This window comes from Sinohyriopsis cumingii, chromosome 8 (genome assembly GCF_028554795.1).
Source record: "Sinohyriopsis cumingii isolate HCF-2022 chromosome 8, ASM2855479v2, whole genome shotgun sequence".
NCBI classification, from domain to species: domain Eukaryota; kingdom Metazoa; phylum Mollusca; class Bivalvia; order Unionida; family Unionidae; genus Sinohyriopsis; species Sinohyriopsis cumingii.
In genome coordinates this window covers 4,421,229-4,444,327 of record NC_142968.1, presented here as the reverse complement: position 1 = coordinate 4,444,327, position 23,099 = coordinate 4,421,229, and the positions used below count along the sequence as shown (strand labels likewise).

Genomic DNA, 23,099 nt, shown 5'->3' with positions numbered 1-23,099 from the left:
ATAAAAATAGTCCTGATTTTCGTGAAAAATATTTCTTGTCATTTGACTTTCATTGAAGTTTGCTAAATAATGCATAGTCAAGAAATTTGCCCTCATAGGGTAGAGACAAGTTGAAGTACAATGCAGTTATAAAGCTTGACTAAGTTGAAGTGCAGTGCAGTTATATTCTGTTCGATTAACACACGATTTTTACACTATTGCAAGAACGTATGTTTTGTTTTTGTTTTGGTATTTGTACTATGGTCAGTTTCATGTCATATAAATCAACCAGCAATCACCATGTATAATAGGCATCTGAGTTCTGAAATGACAAATTGTGCCCAGTGTGTGTGTGTGTGTGTGTGTGTGTGTGTGTGTGTGTGTGTGTGTTATGATTTTTAACGTAGCTTTAACAATTTTGCCAAGTCACATCGCTACAGTGTCTGCAGCATGACAATTTATAGTGATGTTAAGTACTGGGGCATCATACCGCAGACATCTAGCATCATGTCCAACCCAGTTCCATTATCCTAACACCAGGTCGACCAGTCCTAGCAACAGGCCGACCAGTCCTAACACTAACCACTTTATGCTGAGCCAAAGCACGGGAGCTGCTAATAACATTTTTATAAGTCTTTATCATGAGTCGGGCAGGGTTCGAACCCGCATCCGAGGCGGATGATGTAACCACTAAGCCATCAGAGCGTTCCGTACCCTTTAATACGCTAAAGATAAACCACTGTAGTTAAAACATTCCGCAATATATTATTACCTAATATGGATATTTATGACAAAGTGCCTGGGACACACGACTACATTCATTGCATACTTACCTATAAGCTACAACACTCGTATCTTGACGTTAAACGTCAACCTATAATGATATGCAATACAAAGACCGAGTAAAGTACTCGAGGACTACGATGACGTTGACGATGACCATGATGGCAGCCTCTCTGGTCATATTATTATCAGTCATATAATTTCTCTTGAAAGGGTCACATATACATACCCTTCAAATCCTTTTCTTTGCTTCCTTTTTAGCTTCGATACTCAATTATAATCGTACAAACGCAAGTGCAACCTATACAGACACCTATACCATAGAAACAAAGTTATGCATAAACATACAGTGGAACCATTAGTATTTTACATCACGTGGAACCATTAGTATTTTACATACATCACGTGGAACCATTAGTATTTTACATCCATCACGTAGAACCATTAGTATTTTACATACATCACGTGGAACCATTAGTATTTTACATACATCACGTGGAACCATTAGTATTTTACATACATCACGTGGAACCATTAGTATTTTACATACATCACGTGGAACCATTAGTATTTTACATACATCACGTGGAACCATTAGTATTTTACATACATCACGTGGAACCATTAGTATTTTACATACATCCCGTGGAACCTCTTTAAAACCTCTTCCTACCTCACAGTGAAAAATAATTAATGAGAAAAAATGTACATAATACAGTTCTAAGATATTACAATAAAATATCATCCTTGCATACCCTTATCATTTTGAATTCAGTCATAAGTCGTACACTTGAGTACACATTGGCTCAGTTATATAATCCGCAAGTCTCTGCAGAACGTTAACGTATATAAGTGTGATGCAGTAATATTATAGCCTTAAATGACTAGAGTTATGTCCCTTATGTCAATATACATATTCATATTCTAACTTCCCATTTTCTCTCGCACTAAAAAAATGCCTTTGAAATAGGCACGAAGCGTTTGTTAGTACAAACGCACATGTGCCAACGCAATAAAAAGTATGTTAGTTCAGAGGCGAACATATTAAAGCTTGAAACGTTCAGTACATGCATACATACATACACACACACATACATACATACATACATACATACATACATACATACTTACATACATACATACATACATACTTGCATACATACATACATACACACATACATACATACATACATACATACATACATGCATGCATACATGCATAAAGCATACATACAACCATACATACATACATACATGCATGCATGCATGCATACATACATACATACATACATATATCCATCCATCCGTACGTACGTACGTACATACATACATACATACATACATACGAGGTTTAAACGAATGCTATTCTTGATCCACATATGGCTATGCCACTTAGATAATTTTAAAGATCTCAGCCCGGTGGTTCCATGGTGCAGCATGTTTAATCTTAAACCGCAAGAAAGATTAAGGCCATTATCGACGAAATCGACAAAGGCTTTTGAATGGATTCTAGAGCCAATGGAAAATGGATCAACAAATTATGTTTATATACTATTCAAGGTGCATGCTAGTTGGATTGAAAATTTCACCGTTGAAGCGTGAATTGAATTGAATATTTTCCGCCGCTGTTAGTGATAAGTGTAACGAACGATGATGATCAATGTTTAGAATGGGTGATATTATCCACTCTACATCTCATGAGTGACACCACAGACCAGCCGCAGAAATACCTTCAAAACTTGGGTGATTTTACTTTTTTAGAACGCAAGAGTTTCTGATGCAGGTTAGCAAGGTTCAAATGCATTATTCAATTAAGTATGGATAATATAGTTTTGTGAGCCGAAACAACAGACATGTTAAAATGTCTCCATGCAGATGCTGCCTGAATGTATTTAGTATACAAATTTGCTTGACGATTATGTGGTGAAATTTGTAAAAAGCCTCGGAGTAGATTATGCAAGAACCTGCTATAAACGCACACTAATGTTTACAACAGTGCAGTGAAAAATGACAATACCGTATATCATCGATGCGGACCTTCAGTGTTTAAACGTTCCAGATGAAGAATCTAACTCCCAAAACAAATACAGACGGAATTGGGGAATACGCCCATGTGGAATTTGTTACACTTTTGAGAAATACAATGGTCAAACTGTGCCGTCAATCTTACAGACAAAACCCATTATAACGCGATTCCGCTTATAACGCGATGGCAGCAAGCCCTCATTTTTTATTTAATGTGACCTCTCTTCTTAACATACTAATTACATACTTTCGGAAAAGCCGATTATTCGTATCCCTAGCAGATTTGTTTTAATCAAATCTTATCAAACCAATAACGGGAAATCTTTCTTGGTGCTGGTAGGTAAAGTTGCCACAACGATTGTTTAGCCAACCAATTCGAGCAGTCCCATTGGTGATATTTGCCGCGCCTGATAATTTGTTTTAAAATCAGCCTGACCTTTACAGTAACCACGATGACTGTATTATACGGTGGATAAAGTCAGCTAAGAAACCATTATATCAACCTTTGATGATCTATGTGGCAAACCGTTCTAAGAGTGTAGGATTAATTTCGTTCATGTCAAGAATGAGACTTATATCGGCACGTTGACGTGCACGTATATCGTTTGAAACTTTATAAGCACGATCATGTCGGTAATACGTAACGTCACTTTGTGCTTCACTAGGCTTTGGTTGGTTGTTAAAATCAAGTCGAATATCAAGCCGTTTATCAGGCCCAAATTAATTGTAGTCAGAAATAAACTTTACACCTGGGTATTTACTCCATGATGCTCCTGGTAGTTTCGTTAACGCTGCGGTGACATCATCACCAGTGTCTTTTTTACAACCGCAGTTTCCAGAGGAAATTACAAACATGGACTTCTTCTCTGCACACGGAACATACATTCCTGAGATTGCGGCTTTAGTGTTACGTGTTTGAGTTCGAGCTGGATTCATGGTACGAATTTCACTCGACATGGCTCACATTATAAAGACATAATTGTATAATTATTATTATTATTATTATTATTATTATTATTATTATTATTATTATTATTATTATTATTATACAATTGCCTTTTTACAACAATTGACATGACATCATGGAAAAGAAAAACGAAGATGCATGTGAAATAAATCAACGATTCTTTTTCCTTTATTGACGTTTCGGCACAGGTAAAGCCAAACCACTCAAACACGGTGATAAATTTCTTGCACTAATCATTACCTCTACTGGAATATAAAAAATGCAACTGTTGTTGAACTTGAGTATGAGATTGTTAACGTGTGATCACACAGTAGATGACTGCGCCGACGGCTGATTAATTATCAGCCGTGCTATGGTGTACTCAAAGATTTCGTTGCAAAATTCGTTAAAGCTTATACCGTTTCTAATTTCTAACCTCCCATTCATATTCACATAAAAAATCTCAAAGTTTTTCTATCCCAACTTGTATCTCATCTGAATTAAAAGAATATTTTTAGCAATGTACAATCTGCATATCACCCTTGCCACAGTACTGAAACTAATCTTCTAAAAGTAGTTTATGGCATTCTCTCTGCGTTGGATAGCGGAAAGATTACAGTCCTCACCCTCCTTGATTTGTCTGCAGCATTTGACACAATACACCATGATATATTACTTCATCGTCTCCAGCATGTATTTGGCATTCATGAAACAGTCTTACTGTGGATCAAGTCATACTTGGTCAACAAGACACAAATTGTGTCTGCAAATGGAATACACTCCAGCCCAGTTAATCAATATTGTGGTGTTCCACAGGGGTCTGTTCTTGCACCGGTTCTCTTCATTAAATACACTCAGTCGCTCTCAAGTTCATATATCATCATCTAGTGTCTCACTAATTGTACGCTGATGACACCCGAATATACAAATCTAGGACCTCAACTGAAGTTGATGCTACCATCCAGGGTGTAGAAAGGTGCATTTCTGATGTGAAATCATGGATGACATGTAACAAGCTGCAGATGAGGCCATTCTGAGCACAACACAAAGACTTTATCAGTCACATCCTTCATCTCAAACAATAAATATCAGCAACAACAACATTAAATTAACACAATCAGTACGATACCTAGGTGTTACTCTTGACAGTACTTTCACATTGCACCAACATGTCATGAACATATGCAAGGCTGCATAGCTTGAGCTGAAACGCATCAGCTCCATTCGCAAATATCTCTCAGTTGATGCCACTAAAACACTTGTGTGTTCATTAGTAGTTTCAAGACTGGATTATTGTAACTCAGTTCTGTCTGGTTCATCTCAATATCTACTCCAGAAACTTCAAAAAGTTCAAAACACAGCTGCTCAAATCATCCTTAGAGTACCACGATTGGAGCACACCTCCCCGTTGATCTGTACCCTACACTGGCAATCCATTCGATCCAGCATCAAACACAATTTTTTTCCGTTGTGCTACGTTTCACTGGCTACCTCCAGTCCAACATACCTATCCGACATCACCCAAGCTTACACACCAGCAAGATACTTACGCTCCTCTTCTGACAATCGTATACTCATTATTCCCATTATGAAAACGAAGTCATAGGGACAAAGTTCTTTTGCATACCAGGGCCCAGCAAATTGGAATGAATTGCCCACTGAACTTAGACACAAATGCACAGTAATTCCATTCAAGTGTGCTCTTAAAATGCACCTATTTCGACTGCAAGAACAAACTTAAAGAAAAGACCTAATAATGCTTCCTACCTTAAATATTTTCAGCATGTTCTTTTATGAAAGAGAACAAATTGAACAGATTCGCAATGTATCAACAATATTTTTCAATCAAGATAAACTGCACCTCACACTAGACTTGGATGGAACAATTGCACGGCTTATTAAACTCAGGCGTGAAACCACAGAACGTGTTGATGTTAACAAGGCTACAAGAGATACCGTGGAACGGGTGGCGGAGCCACGGGAACATAATAAGGGCTGGGCCCAGATAGCTAAACGCGTCAAAGTTATCAAGAATGCTAAGAATGAAACCGCAGAAATTATTGGGCGCTTGTTAGGAGAGTTTATGGAGATCAAAACTGACATCGAAGGAGTTGAAAAATCTCAGAAGACAACTCCATCAGCGGCTTAAGTGAACAAATTCAAATACCATCACCATTATCGCACAGTTTGAAGGAGAAAACAAAACTGCAATATTTTCATGACTTCCGTTGCTAGTGAATTTTTCTAAAACTTATATATTCCGTTCTTTATATACCCAGCAACTATAAGAAATTGTCGAATAAACGACAGACAGGGAATATAAATGATGTATCGATCAGGTGAATATAGAGTGAAATTAATGGGTTAGGACAAGCCACTGGCCAGTTATATGATTCCTAAACTTGCTCTCGCTCAATCTGGAAACCTTAATCTGGAAACCTCAATATGGAATCCTTAATCTGGAAACCTTAATCTGGAAACATTAATCGAGCCTATGCTGTTTTAACAGATTGTATTGATATAGTAGAATGCCAAAAGAGCGGTCGATTCCTGGCACCGGTTTCAAAGATGCTAACTGCTGCGGTTCTAGTGGATGCAACTTCAACTGTGCTAGGGGTACTTGAAACAGCATCCAGAATAGTTGTTTGAATAACGCATAGAGCCTAAAAACATATATGATTCTTCGTCTCGTAAAAGAATAAGATAGGGAAGTGTTTTCGATTATTAGGGACACTCGCACAATACCCTCAGTCAGAGGTCTCTGACTACCTAGTATAACTCATCAAAATTCTCGCCGTTAGGAGATTTGTATTTACTCGCAATGGTAAAGTCAGGCGAGCATTTCCTATGTATATTTACACGGGATGAACTTAAGTCCATCCGAAAATGAGCATATATTTACGCTTTAGAAAATAACTTATAAACGTTTAATAGTATTTAGGTATTATCACTTTTAATAGATGGATGCTATTTGAAATTAACAGTACTTAATTAATATTTATTCCTAGAAAATGTTTCCATTTTCATCAGTTCTAATTTAGAAAAGTTCTATGGTAAGCAATGATACGAACTGAGTACACGCTCTACTCTAACGAGAAATAAAATGTAGCATGAGTGACAATGAAAGAGGAACAAAATTTAGCTTGAGTGACATTATGTTGGATTATTCATGGGAAATTGGAGATGTGTGTCACAATCATATATAGCTCTCCTTTTCGTTTGAGTTGGTGAAACTGTTTTTATCACATTGATATTGATTATACAATTACCCTCATGTATGAAAGGTATCCAAATACAGTCCCCATCTGATAACCGTGTGATGAACTGTTAAGATCACGGTGTCTTAGAACATTGATACTATCTGTCTTGGATATGCTGCAGGGAAATCTATTTCTGGAATAACATGTGGACGGATATATGATTCCTTCTGATTTTGAAAGTTCCATCGTCCAAATATATACCGTATAGATGGATAAGTACACAGTGGGTGGTAAACATTTGCAATTTTGTTCTCTTTTACCTTTAAGAGTCACGATGTTCCTAGCTTGTAGTCTATTTCGGTTTTGTCTTATCGTATAATTTCGTTTCTTTTCTTTAGCTTCCCTGTTACGTTATTACTTATAATAAAAACTATATTGGTAAATTTCCGAAAGAGTTTGCATTTTGTTAGATTCTAAATCAACTCCATCGAGCACAGACAGTAGAGAAAAATGGTTGAATCCCTTGATAAAATAGTTCCAAGCACGTGGACACTATAAAGAGACGACCTTACTGAGACAAGAAAAGTAAGGTCAGCAAAATAAAGCAAAATTTCTATGGGAAAGAAATAAGGAATATATGTTATTAAATGTTATATTTTGTTACCAGAAAGGGTGTTGAGCTTGCAATAGTAAACACTTACACTAGAGGCAACACAAAACCAGTTTAAACTTTTATTTTTGAGTCCTATACAGTAACATCAAATATTTTGTTATTTCACACATCCTATTGAAGTAAAAACCGTTCTCTTTTAAACGCCTGCTTTTACATTCGTTCACGTTCTCGAAGTCATCTATTTAGTTATCATAGATGTTATTATCTCCAAGACGTATATAATTTTATGTATAATTTAAACCAAGGCTCCTGATGAATAAAATACCTCTCTGCATATGTATACTTAAAATGCCAACTGAACATGCAACTTCCAATCACGATAATGGCTAACATATCTAATTGCTTTCTTAATTTGCCAAATGATGTACAAAAGGTTTTGAATTCTTTTATTCTTCTTTAAATTCAATTTCCCAAGTAATTACTTTTTTCAAATATTTTCTTTCATCTAAAATGTAGTTTCTGGTCTTGTTTATTAAAGATCTCTGAAAGCGTCATGTCTGTCGTCTCCCTCTTTGTCTTCCACTCCTGAGCCCAAAATGTGTTCTGATAAGACATGGGTTCGAATCCATTGTTGCATTTTTATACACTTGTATGTCATCAGTCTCCTGACTAAGAATGATCTTCCACGTGACTAAAATGTACTTTTTGTATGGAAATCTTATTCTTGCTTGCTTGCTTGTGAATTTTGTAGGTATATTGTTCGGTTTGTCATTCTTTCAATTCGACACATTTTATATTTGTCCCGATTAATTTGGTCTCACATTTGATTACTAAACAATTGGACTTTTGTAATCTCATTAAACATATTCTAAAGACTGGTGCTTGTTTTACTCTTCGCTGTGATCATTTATATAGTTCGTGATCAGACCTTCGATATTTTGATAAGCAGACTTTATAACATCTGACTTTTATAGTAAGGCACCAGTATTAGCATACAATGAAGTTGTTTGTATTTTCAGATGGGATTGTGCAAAAGTAGATTTACCATAGTTGTCTCGAAAAAATAACGTGTGATAAATGCGATAAAATAAAAGCGCTAGTCTGCCAATTTAAAAGATGAAGAATAAAAAGTTTCCGTAATTATAAACAGCAAGACAACTGCATATAAATGTTAATGAGAAAGACATGGGAATTAGTAACTCTTGCTTTATATTTCAACTGAACAAAGCAATCAATGATTAAAGGGACGATGTAAAACTTTGAATGTAGCAATTAGCTATTCTTCTATTATCCCACGTAAAACTTTGAATGTAGCAATTAGCTATTCTTCCATTACCCACGTAAAACTTTGAATGTAGCAATCAGCTATTCTTCTATTATCCCAAGACTCTCACCTACAGATGAACTGATAGATATTGATCCAATCTGATTCACTATATTTCATTAATTGCCAGCCATTATTATGACTTATAGTAATTCAGTTCATACATTTTTCATGAATTTAGACATTTTACATGCTAAACTTGTGAACTTTTTATCCTTATTTATTGTCTATGTCTAGGACATAGATCGCTATAATATATAATATAAAAAAAGCTTTTCAGAGCAATAAACAATTGCATTCATGTGATACAACTCTCACGCTCACTCCTAAAATAGTTGAGATCTGAAATCCGTATATTTCTCTACTGTGAAATAACTCGCACGCTCGCTGTTAAAAAAGCTGAGATCTGAAATCTGTACATTTCTCTACTGTGAAATAACTCACACGCTCGCTGTTACAAAAGTTGAGATCAGAAATCCGTACACTTCTCTAATATGTAGTCAACTAAGTGGAAGGTTAGCCTTAAAAAAAGAAATAATGGCTTTTTATTCGGACCTTATGCTATATGAGCTAAAACAAGGAACTGAATTGAACAAGATACTTTGAAGACATACTTGAATAAACACGGATGCAAATTTCAGCTAAAACATAAAGATTCATTTTTCTCACTTGTTGGCTTCCTCGTGTGTACTGTTTGAGGCCTGTTATGGTTTGTAAAGTTCACCGTGGTGGTTCACAGTGGAAGGAGAGATACTTTGCAGAGAACTAGTACGGGAATAAAACCATGATCTTGAATTCGAATTTCTGAGTAAAGATCGCTTTGATTTTCGGATGATTAAAGGCAGGATTTTGCAAAATGCTTTTTGTTAAAATTATTCTGATGGAGATTGGCTTCTGTGTCAAGAACATTATTGCAATGGTGGTTAGATGGTACATTGTGTTTGGGGAGGGTGGATGTAGAGTGTTGGTAGGATGTTTTAGGCACGCGTTGCTGTTTGTATTCTTATATCACATCGTAATGTGCCTTTTACGACAAAATCGCACATTCGCTCTTTTAAGGCAAAATTATCAACGCTTTATCACTATCCATACTTTTATCAACAACTTGCTTGAGACTTCCTTCAAGCCAGCATATATAGTAGTTCAGTTTAGATTACGAACCCCGCAAACAGAAATTTGTAAAAGCAGCCGAAACTCCAAAAGTGCGTCAATTGACGGAAATAAATATCCACTCTGTCTGACACCTGCGGCTATGTTTAGATTACAACATGTAGTTCTCGTAGAAGTGTTATTGACTACATCTGAGATCTTTGGAACGTGTAAACCTTAAAATGGTAGGTTCCAGTCTATATGGAATTGTTGGCGTGGTGCTTTTTGTTTTTATTTTGATTTGCTTCCTTATTGCAAGAAAGAAACGAATTGCATGATACATGATAAAAGCAACAGCAATCATTCGATCTCTTAGTGGCTTCGAGTAATTACATCTCTTAGATTTTTCATAAACCATTTTATTTCTTAGTTTATATACTGATTGGATGTATGGAAAAAGAAATTTCCACCGGAAATCAAAATGAACTAATCCGGGACCGACAATGACAATTTTGCCCAAGATATGTAGGGGACAATTTAGAAACGTTCATGTTACTACATTCGCATGATAGATTCTAAATGCTTTGATGAGATATTTTGGATTTAATAAATGTTGTGTTAAAAGAGATTTAATGTTTGTACTATTATCGTACACTGCAAGAATATAGCCTTTTACTGAACCACTGATTAGTGATGATGTTTTGAATATAAGATAAAATGTTTTCATATACTTTTTGATAAAGATTCAATTACTCAAACAGTGAAAGATTTTTCTTTTTAATGTCTATTATACTATATTCAGTCATTTTTCAATATCTCTCGGACACTACCCTACATGAGTAAACCGCGTACAACGTGTCCTCACTTGCCTTAAGCGAAACACCAAATCGATTATTGCATTGTGGGAAATTAGGGTCTGACCTGTTTAATTAAATTATAATTAGAAACAACTGCATATACGTTGATCTCTTGGCGAACTATGTTGCATTATGGGAAGGAGATTAAGACATACAGTATTAGTAGTTAGATGAATACAATACATCAAGTTATGAGATCAATGATAAAGAATTAGCCAAACCTTAATCTGGAAATTTCTTTTCTAACTCGGATTAATCTTACCGCGGCCATGAAATTATGTTTTCCCTGTGGCAAGGGAAATGTTATAATATACAAGATTTTGTTGCCATTCTATACACTGACGCTTTTGTTAATAAAATAAATTTGATGCAATCGCCCCGAAACGATACTTCCGGAGCCTCAAGAAGTAAACCAGACAAATATTACAACTCCTTGGTTTTCTTTTCATACTTAATAGAATTTTGGAACAGTTCATCATATTTTAAAGTTTGGTCCATAAAAAGAGCCCAGACAACCGCCAAAAAATCGCCTTTCAATACGAAGTTAAATTATTTATAACTATTTTTTTCTGAGAAGAAACAAAAGTGGATGTCTTATCTTTGTCTACCCATTAAACAAAACAGTGGATGTAGATCATTTGGTTTGACATATGATTAACAGCAATATAATACATTTCTAAACAGTCAATATAATTGAGAATTTTAATATAAGTGCCAGAGTTGATCACAATCAACAATACATTTGTAAATCGTTCCCAAACAGCCTAAGACTTGTCAGTTACACCTAAAGCCGCTTCAGTCAAACACAAAGCAAGTAGTTAGACATATCCTGGGCAAGGACTCAGAGACATCCAGGAAAGGTACTAAAACAAAAACATTGCAAGTACTCAGACAAACCCAGGACAAGTACTCAGAAAAACCTTTTGGAAGTACTCAGACAAATCCATTGCTATTATTGACCTAAACCGAGGGCAAGTACGTGGACACCAACAAGGCGAGCACTCAGACAAAATCAGTGAATGACTCAAACAAACAAATGGTAAGTACTCAGACCAACCCAGGGCAAGTACATAAATTAAGTAATTGAATTACAATAAGCTACTTATGTAAGTCACTTTTCGTACATACCCACACAAAGGCTTTTTAAAGAACAATTTATATAAATCGAGCTGAACAATATGAAAGAAGTATCAGGTAAAAGTGTCTAGAAAGAAAAGATTCCAAAGTATTTTCTATCTTCTTAAGAGGCATAATCATTTTATTTGACCTTAGACGTACATGTATATTGATATGACTGATGAAGCATCAGTCCTCAAGTGAGAATATAGTCATAGTACTTTAAAAAGTTTAATATATTTGCTTATATTTAATTGTATCTGGTCACGACAGAGAAATTGACAAAGAGTTTGCGTTTTATTTCAAAATACACTGCCGTATCAAACAGTGTCACACTAAAAAGACCACGTTTTTATTTCCCTTTTTCCATTTAACCTTTTCTTTTTTTTGAATGCAAACAAATTTCAAAGGATGTAAATAAAGATTTGAAAAAAAGCCATAATAGCGCTTCATTACTCTATCGATTCTAATAATACATTTAACGGCACATTTATACACCAATTCCGTATTTAATAATACTATGTAAGATATTAGCTCCAACTGTTTTGCAGAAACCACTCTAATTATTTTTCGATCGTTGTGAGTTTGACCTGTCGTCTCTTGATCCCAATAGATCATAGATTTCTTGCTTTCCCCAAGGGTATGATACCCATAAGGTTTGGTCTAGATATGTGATGGAGTGCTAATGATATTTCGTTGTAAGCGTATGTAGTATTTCAGTCACCCTGAACTTTGCTTTTGTGTTCTTGACCCCAAAATCAAACGGTTTGTGTTGTTACCCCAAGTGCAAGCAATCAACAATGGTTGGTAAAAAGAATGGAGATCTCGAGCTATCGTGCGGAAACTATTTTGTTCATTCAATTCCAATTATATTTACATTTAACCTTTGAACTCGCACATCGACCAAATTCCGTATCCTATCTGACACTCGACTCGGAGACTATTCGGGCCTTCTGCTGCATGCATAGTGCACACAGATTAACAGCAATTATGCCCAATTTGCATCATTACTTGAGTAGCCGCAATAATCAAGATAAACAATAACTTCTATATATTCAAAGAGCTGCGGTTAAAGTTAAATGTTCCTTACAGAGAACGCTTCATCTTGGTAGACGTAACTACAGCTTCTTTTGTTCGATTCGGAGTTGAAGAAAGTAGGATTTTTATTTTAATTCATATACTCATTATTATTATTGATCAATTCTTTATCAAAATCGGAATCTTGGACTATGTCAGACTATCTTTATTTTGCCTGTATTAATAAACTGTATCGATAACAGTGGACTTATTTATTTACTTGTTCATATTTCTATCAATGTGCAAGCTATCTGCGGTATCCCGTCGTTAGAGCGCAGGTCAAAAGCGCGCCGACAAATGCGCGCAAGGCATGAATTATAAATGTTATTATGTCAAATATTCGCTATTTAAATTTTTTTCAATATTATTAATATGAGTTTCAGTGTATTATTTATATTACTGTTAAAAATGCAAAACACACACACACATACATACATACATACATACATACATACATACATACATACATACATACATACATACATGCATGCATGCATGCATGCATGCATGCATGCATGCATACATACATACATACATACATACATACATACATACATACATACGTCACAAGGAAGTCATTATATGGCTTTAATATGTTTAATGTATATACTGTAATAATGTACAGAATACGTATTGCTGTATAAAAATATAAAAGAAAACATAGCTTAACATTATGAGAGTGTACAAATATGGAAAGACGAGACAATAACAGTCGTCTAGAAAAGTTAAAAACTACATAAATGCAATATGTAGATGACTTGAGCAAATATTTGAAGGCGATTGAGAAGAATATAAGTAAAATACCATAAAGAATACTATTAAATTGTCGTGAAAGCAAACTCAGGTTTGATTGAAAAACGTTGCTCTTGTGCACAAACGTTCTGAAAACAAAGATAAATACCTACTAAGAATACATAATTATAAGCAGTTAAAAAACTTCAAAAATCAAAAAAAAACAAATATTCTATGATTGTTTCCAATATATATAGAGAGTGGTGTATAGATACTAAATTACTTTGCGCATTAAGACTGATAAACCAGAAAGTAATAAAAATCCCCAATTTCAGTGTTATTTCTACAGTGTTATTTCTACAGCAGTGCTATTTCTACAGTACATATTTTCTTAGGAGTAATATGATGTGTCCATCTTCTACTTTTAATCTTCAAACAGTATGAATATAACATGAAAGAGCTTTTCTATATTCCTACACACGGTATTACTATCCAAATAGAACATAAACATACAATTTGTGTTATTTTATATTCCTACATACAGTAATACTAACCAAATAGAACAGAAATACACACTTGGTGTTATTTTATATTCCTACACACTGTATTAATACCCAAATAGAACATAAACACACAATGGGTGTTATTTTATATTCCTGCCCAAGGTATTACTAACCAAATAGAACATAAACACATAATTGGTGTTATTCTATATTCGTACACAATTATTACTATCCAAATATAACGTAAACACACAATTTGTGTTATTCCATATTCCTACACACGATATTTCCATCCAAATATAACATAAACACACAACTGGTGATAGCTTTATGAAGTGTCGCCATAGATTAATCAGCTAATCTTGAAGGCTACTTTTGTGCATCCTTGCCGGCAAAACAAAGTAACAAATTATTAAAGCAACAAAACCATAACATATTGCATTCATTGCAACAAAACCATAACATATTGCATTCATGCACATTGTTATGTAGCCCAAGAACAAAGTGCTGCCTCAAGAAGAATCACCAGCTTGATCCCAAGTTGATAAAGTTGGGCCATAATGTAGCAGAACGAATCCTCTTTGTTTCTAAATGTATTATCCAATGCACGAGCACATTGCAGTAAGAGGTTTAGAAAATATACGCCAATGAAAAACCTGTCAGAAACTATATAGCACATATGTCTTATGACCGTGACCTTTCCCTCAGATGAGAGGAATGAGAGTGCTTGTCTCGGAAGGAATTGTCTGAGCTTGATAATGATTCGTCACGAAAATAGAGAAAATGCATCTTAATTACAACGATAAAACAGATCCTCTAAGAATAAGACCTTTTACCAAAATGTCAGATAGATAGATAGATTGGATGGATGGATGGATGGATGGATGGATGGGTGGGTGGGTGGATGGATGGATGGACGGACGGAGGGTGGGTGGATTGACGGACAGACAGACAGACAGACAGACAGATAGATAGATAGATAGATAGATAGATAGATAGATAGATAGATAGATAGATAGATAGAAAATCTAATGTTTCAATTCTAGCTATTCGATTGTCATTAGCAACAGAAATGTTACACAATAAAAGCGAAACTACTTTGAGGAAAATATCAGTAGAAAATAACACATGAGTACAAAACAGTCTTTGCATCATGCATAAGCATCTAGAAATTCTCTTTGGAGAAGGCAAAGTTGAATTGTGCACACGCCTCTTTAATGGTTTTTCCCAGAGCAGGTGCTCCACAATAGAATACTTTGACTTTCCCTTTATTCTCATCTCTAATCTCCGTGAAGATCTGCAAAATATAATGATGATTTATCTGATATGTATTTGGAATACTTCTCAAGCAATTAAAACGAGCAACACCATCATCACCGCTACAATATTTATCATGAGTCGTTGTCAACATTATGGTGTGTGTGTGTGTGTGTGTGTGTGTGTGTTCTTGATATTTAATGTACCTATAACAACATTCCAGTCATATTACTACGATGTCTGCCGTGTGACAGTTTATAGTGGTGTCTAGTCCGGTGGCATCATCTTGCAGATATTCATCATAATGTCCCACCCAGTCACATTATCCTGACACCAGGTCGACCAGTCCTAACATTAACCTCTTAACGGTGAGCGCCAAGCGAGGCAGCTGCTAGTGCCATTTTTATACGTGTTTCGTGTGACTTGGCTTTTTTTTGAACCCGCGACCTCCCGAATCACCACTTAGGCCTCCGGATAAGTTTAAGAAAACGTCCCTTGTTAAATGAAATACTCCTGTCACAAAAATCGGTTCTTTGAGAGATTTATTTATTTGTATCTTTGTACTATTGAAAACATGGCTAACTTTTCAAAAGCAACGTTGAAAAGCAATCAAAACAATACGATAAATAGCAACACATTATGATTCAGAAATAAGAGAAACTGAGAGGAGGAAAATGATAATATTGGTGATGACCACAGGAAAGAACTTGACAAGGTCGACTATTTGTGATGATGACCTCGATTACGGAAACAAACAAAGCCATAACATATATTATTAAATACTTACATCATTCATTCATGCATTCCATTTATTTCATCATTGACGCAGTCAGCGAATATGTTCATGTCATTCAAAAAATCACTTCCTTCAGTACTCACTCACTCACTCACTCATTCACGCACGCACGTACGCACTCACTCACTCACGCACGCACGCACGCACGCACGCACGTACCCACTCACTCACTCACTCACTCACTCACTGATCAATTGAACTATTTCCTATCACCTTATCCCAATCCGGCCTCCCAGCTTCAGTTTTTGTTTTCAGTCCGGTGATCACGTCCTTGTTCTCCTTCTTGTGCATAAGTTCGAGCGCCATCTGTAGTCCTATCCCTTTCATGTCATTCTTTTTAGCGGCTGACGTCATGTACATGCGCATCTGTATCACATGCTCAAAAGAACCTTCCTGATCTTCGATCTGTTCCAACTCAAGTTTTGTCAAGAGACTGACAAACCACTCAAAACATCTTTGATCACGGTTTATCCATATGAAATCCACCTACATTTATAAACAGTCTAAAGTTCAGCATGCATTGAGCCAAATCTGCCAAAAACAGTATTGCACTACGCTTATCACATGTTCATATATGACGCTTATCACATGTTCGTATATGACGCTTATCACATGTTCGTATGTTTGTGAATATTAAAGTTATTATTTCTCGTCCATCCCCAACCCTAACCCGCTAAAAAAAACTATTTACCCTACGTTTGATAAATCTTACGTGTAGATGTCTTCATACAGTAAGTGAAATTATTATTTTGACGCCGTCGGTGCGGATGTTTCTCATTTGCTATTTGCTCATTTCTCTACTTGATTACACAAATCTGGTACTCTACAACTAGGCCGATAAATCAGCCCTTCACCCGTGATGAGATTGATGATCTGGTGAGGGGCTGAAATCACCTATGCATTAAAAGCTGAAATTATCTGCATGCAAATTTATCTGCACACATCGATGTACATGTTACACAATTACTGGTATTTCTCGTGGTTGTGCAGCTACAATCGGCTGAAGAATATTTTGGTGACATGTACATTATATTTCCTGCGCAAATCATATGTTTGGTAACTGGTAAATCCACATGGAATAGCACAATCATCTGTCCTGTTGCCATATTTAATTTCGCACTTGATATGGCTATTACCAATTACCGGTATGAGTCTAAAGTGTACGCGGGTTTGTTCCGGAACGATTTGCATGCAGCGACATTGCACATTTTAATGAATAGGTGACATCATACCCGCAACATCGTCCATCAGTATCAACACAGATGTGTGGGGTTGATTTATCGGACTACTCTGCAATGTGTTTGTCAACACAGATCAGGGACCCTGCAAGCCTATTTGCTGTCGCCTAGAGCTGATTTCGCTATCCTATTCACTTATATGTTTATTATTGTTACGGTAATTGTTCAACATGCTGTACCTACGACAAAAATATCCCGGATGATGCTTTCGGTTCGTGGAAACCGGAACTGACTGACCAAACGAAAGATCTTTGATCGAAAAACATTATAGCTTGCACTTGTTTGAAAGTGACAGAGAATAGAAAGCGAGTGATACGACTGTGTAATCCACTCCTTCTATATTATACCGTATTGATCAGCCGAATTAAAAATTAAAAAAATAAACTGATAAAGCCCTAATCCGTCCATGTTTATTTTATAAAACTACGATCGAAAGGCTATGCTATCGACCAGACCGCTGACGACTGTCTTACTCTCAGATTCATTATAGGTTAAATTAATATTAGAAGTCTGCAGTACAAAAGAAGTCAAGTGGTTTTTTAAAACGTGCAGGAAGTGTGAAATACAAATTGTGCCTATCATGCAGGAAATAATCCCACCTTTTTAACATATCCTATAAAACTAATTTTATAATTTCCAGCTCATTCAGGGACAAGTATTTATCATTTTCGATTACCCTATACCTACATTATCTCGAAGGCGTTCGATTACCCTATACCTACATTAACTCGAAGGCGTTCGATTACCCTATACCTACATTGACTCGAAGGCTTTAATTCGTGCAAAAACAGAAAAGGCAATTTCAAAACTGCCATTTTGGAGTTAACACAAGGTTCACATATAATGGACAACATAGTCTTGACTTTTGTGTGATAATACTCCGTAATGATCATCCAAGCAAGTTAATAATATATGACAATATATTGTGTATTCTTCTGATCAAAACTAAGGTCATAAATAGTTATTGAGAATCAGTGAACATTCTAGTGGCACACTACGTGTCCTTCTGTCAAAGATTTTATCAGCCACGTCGTCCAAGACATAACCAATTGTATATTCAAATTCGTTCATTTATGGAGTTGAATTACTCAGTACTTACTGCTATAGTTCCTCGGTGATAAATGCAATTTTGAAACGGGTTGCCTTTTTATTGCGACGAAAGTTGGGCAAAGAACATACTTAATATTTTCCCGAATTTGCTGAGCGGTTTTCTGAATAAACAAGATATTACTTAAGGTGAGAAGTTCAAACATGAGTGAGGTTCGTTAAAGAACAGCAATACTTGCCTTGTTTAGCTTCATCAAGGATTCAGGAACCTGTCCATACCACGAATGTTGACATTTGGGACACATTTGTTTTGCCTTCTTGTATTTGTACCAGACACTCTGCAGTATAGAAGCCATTGGTGTCACCCCGATTCCGGCACCAATCAAAACCGCATGCTCTGTATCGAACACTTCCCTACATCCTGTTCCATACGGTCCATCAATGAAACACTGTAAACAAATAAGAATTTTCATTGTTAAAGGAAAAAGATCGTGGAGGTAAAATAACTAACTGAAAATGGCAAAAACGTTGAAAATGGGTATACTACGAAAATTTCATTATCACATGAAACAGAGATAGTATGAGATATATTAATTCCAGCATCAGTCTAATATTAAGAGTAAATTCCATACATCAGAGATGTACTGCATTAGGTGTATGGAGGATCTCAAATGGGTAATAATATATCATTGAATTTATGAAATCAGTTGAATATTGTCCAGTTTGTGCGAGCCTTTGCTAGAAAAAGCTGTACATTATTCAACGAGTTTCATAAATTTAATATTAAGTCATTACCCATTTGAGATTCTTTTTATCACAGAGTTTGTATAGCAGTGGAAATTATCTGGATAGAAAGAAGAACGAATAAGTTCATTAATTCTGTCAGACGTTGCACCTTTCATTTGTTGTGCGTAAAAAATAGTCCCAAACAAAGTTTAATTAATATTAACGCTAAAATGTAGATTGTACTTTTCTTACAATCTAGAAGTCAAAAAACAAACCTCCTCCCCCCCCAAAAAAAAAAACAACATTTTACACAAACAAAATCATTTTTCAACAAAATGTTCGTTGCTTGGTTTGATGCAGTACCGTTTAGAATGCCGTAGACGGTCCATGATTACGTAACCTAACATGTCACTTTCACCACTAAACATTAAATTGTCGCAATATTCATTTGAAATAAGGTTACCTGGATGCAGGAATTCCCATATTTACTGCAATGTATTTGTGACCTGGTATTTGCGGTATTTTGACATGGAACAGCAGACTACAGAATATGTAAACAAATTTCATTTTGAGTCGGAATTGCATCACATATTTACCGCGTAGAATGTGCGGTGGTTAGATAAACTTCTGTCAGTTTAGAGACTGGTATTATGTCCACGTTCTTTGGTGAACAGAGGTGAGTTTATTTACTTCGGTAAGCTAACATTCAAACCACGCTAGCATATAGGGTAAATTCCATGCTTCAGGTTTACCTCCTCGCTCCATCCCCAACTTACACATTCGCTATTAAGAGAGCAATACGCGTAGTTTTACTTGTTGTTGTTGTTGTTGGTTTTGTCTTGGGGTTTTAGCCATTTTGAATGTTATGATATGTTATACATGATATAACAAGCCCCTGCCATAATTAGTCAGACGAGACTATATTTCCCCCAATTCCTTTTGTGAATCGAACAAAATAAATGGCGGCTAAAATGTTAATTGAACGCAAAACACTCCAGAAGGCGGGGTTAAACGTGTTTCCCACGATCGCAGCCAATCAGTAAAGAGAATACTGCACAAAAATTTCATGGGCTTTTTTTTTTGGCCAATCAGAATCACATAAAGTGATATGTTCACATGTTATAATATCAAAAATACGAAACTGCATACACTGTAGGCAAAGTGTATTGACTATGTGATAAATTAGTATATGCATAGTTCAAGTGTGATTATATAGTTTGCATTATCTATATTAGTCACAGTATAAGTCGAACTTAAAGAACAAATTTTTTGAATCGAATATAATTTTTATTTGAATATCAGTCCAAACATAAGTGAAACGTGTACAGCAAATTACATATAATACATATATTTTCCATTAGGTATTTTAGTCCCAGCATAAGTCGAACTTAAAGACCAAATTACTTATATCGAAGATAAATTTTATGTAAGTACAAATCTAAAGCATAGTCTTCATCCTATCAACATAAAAATTATCTTTTTACTTTTAATAGATTGTGCTGTGAGACTCAAGCTGTTTTACATATTTAACATATCACGGTGACCAATGTTTTTAAAAAATAATCCTTTCCCACTTCCAACTATGAAATCCCATATGTACTTATGTCAGCCATCGCAGAGATCTACTGAAGGACAGTGACTCAGTGTATACAGTCTGTACACTGCTAGTGGCCAAGCAAATTTCACTTCGTTTTTAAAGATAGATTAATGTGCCTTAACATCAAGTAAATACTGTGTGTGTGTGTGTGTGTGTGTGTGTGTGATTTAGATTTATATCGTAGCTTTAGCAATTTTTCAGTCATATCGCTACGATGTCTGCAGTGTGGCCGTTTATAGTGTTATCTAGCACTGTTGCATCATGCCGCAGACATGAAGCATAATGTCCCACCCAATCACATTATCCTGACACCAGACCGACCATTCCCAACACTAGCCTCTTAATGCTGAGCGCTTAGCGAGGCAGCTTAGTACCATTTTTATAATTAACTTTGGTATGGCTCGGCCGGGATTCGAACCCGCGACCTCCCCGCATCTAACCACTAGGCCACCCAAGCGGTCGCTTACACGCTTGTATTTTAGAAGTCGTGCGGATATATGCTGAGATATCAATGAATATTTACCCAATAATTCATCTCAGATGTATTCAGAGTTTAACTGCGTGTCGAATTCACATGTAATTAAAGTGTAATTGAATAAAGAATTCGAATGTATTCAGAGTGTAACTGCACGACAAATTAATAATGTAATTAGAGTGTAATTGAATGAAGAATTCGAATGTGTTCAGAGTGTAACTGCACGACAAATTAATAATGTAATTAGAGTGTAATTGAATGAAGAATTCATGTTTTAATAGTGCGACTGCATGACGATAAAATCTGACTGCATCGTGGAAGCCTATTTTCTGGCAGACGTCCTAGAAGCGGAGTCCGGTTAGCGATTACAATTAAGGCTTTGGAGATTAACAAACCAAGTTGACGGCAGAATCCGTGGGAATATACTGCAAATGATATTCGTATGAAATATGATTGAAGACATATTCTTGTCAAAAACTGTTACATTTATAGTATGAATGTTCTAGTTGATGAATACATATTCTGGTTAAAGTATGTTGCAACCATGATATGCGTGTTCCAGTTGCTGAATTAATATTATTGTTACAAAATGTTACAATCAGGACAAACGTGTTCCAGTTGCTGAATTCATATTATTGTTACAAAATGTTGCAATCGCAAGATATTATGTTCTAGGTGCTGAATACGCATTCTGGTTTTTAAAAAAATCCTACAATGATGATTGATGTGTTCCAATTCCTAAATACATTTTGTAGTTACAAAATGATACAGTTAAGATAAGTGTGTTTCAGTTGCTGAATACATATTGTTGTCACAAAATGATACAATTAAGATAGGTGTGTTGAAGTTGTTGAACACATATTTTAGTTACAAAATGGTACAATTAAGATAGGTGTGTTCAAGTTGTTGAACACATATTTTAGTTACAAAATGGTACAATTAAGATAGGTGTGTTCAAGCTGTTGAATACATATTGTTGTCACAAAATGATACAATTAAGATAGGTGTGTTGAAGTTGTTGAACACATATTTTAGTTACAAAATGGTACAATTAAGATAGGTGTGTTCAAGTTGTTGAACACATATTTTAGTTACAAAATGGTACAATTAAGATAGGTGTGTTCAAGCTGTTGAATACATATTGTTGTCACAAAATGATACAATTAAGATAGGTGTGTTGAAGTTGTTGATTGCATATTGTTGTCGCAAAATGATACAATTAAGATAGGTGTGTTGAAGTTGTTGAATGCATATTGTTGTTACAAAATGATACAATTAAGATAGGTGTGTTCAAGTTGTTGAATACATATTGTTGTTACAAAATGGTACAATTAAGATATGTGTTCAAGCTGATAATACCATTAAGCTACATGGGAATTTTATGCATATTCAATTTAGTCGGCTCTAACCTTTTTGAAGCTATCAATTTATTTTCTCTGTATAAATTAACATTTAACTATTAGCTTTGGAAAAAACTGTACATTTCTACTAAAAAAAGCGGCAAAGAATTACTGTCAGGAACATAAATTATTGATAATACGAAATTTAACTGCTCCATGCAGGTGAATCATAGCTTAAACAATGACATTCAAATAAAATAATTATATGTTTGACCCATGCATAACATCTACCTAGATCTACCACGGGATAATAACCTGCTTATCAGGCTCTACGCTTATCTTTCTGATTATGTTGACAAACGAACATCGTATACCATGA

The 23,099-nt window shown here is 35.4% G+C and overlaps 1 protein-coding gene across 1 annotated transcript in view; it reads right to left on the bottom strand.

Moving 5' to 3' along the window:
- Window positions 1-15,409: 15,409 nt before the first annotated feature.
- LOC149792876 (NADPH oxidase 5-like) overlaps window positions 15,410-23,099 on the bottom strand; it is a 49,600-nt gene continuing 41,910 nt past the window's right edge. Inside the window, exons 12-14 of the mRNA XM_089968918.1 lie at window positions 18,822-19,031; window positions 16,511-16,783; window positions 15,410-15,541 (exon numbers count right to left, since the gene is read on the bottom strand). Coding sequence (XP_089825044.1) covers window positions 15,410-15,541; window positions 16,511-16,783; window positions 18,822-19,031 — 615 coding nt within the window. The remainder of the gene's footprint in view (window positions 15,542-16,510; window positions 16,784-18,821; window positions 19,032-23,099) is intronic.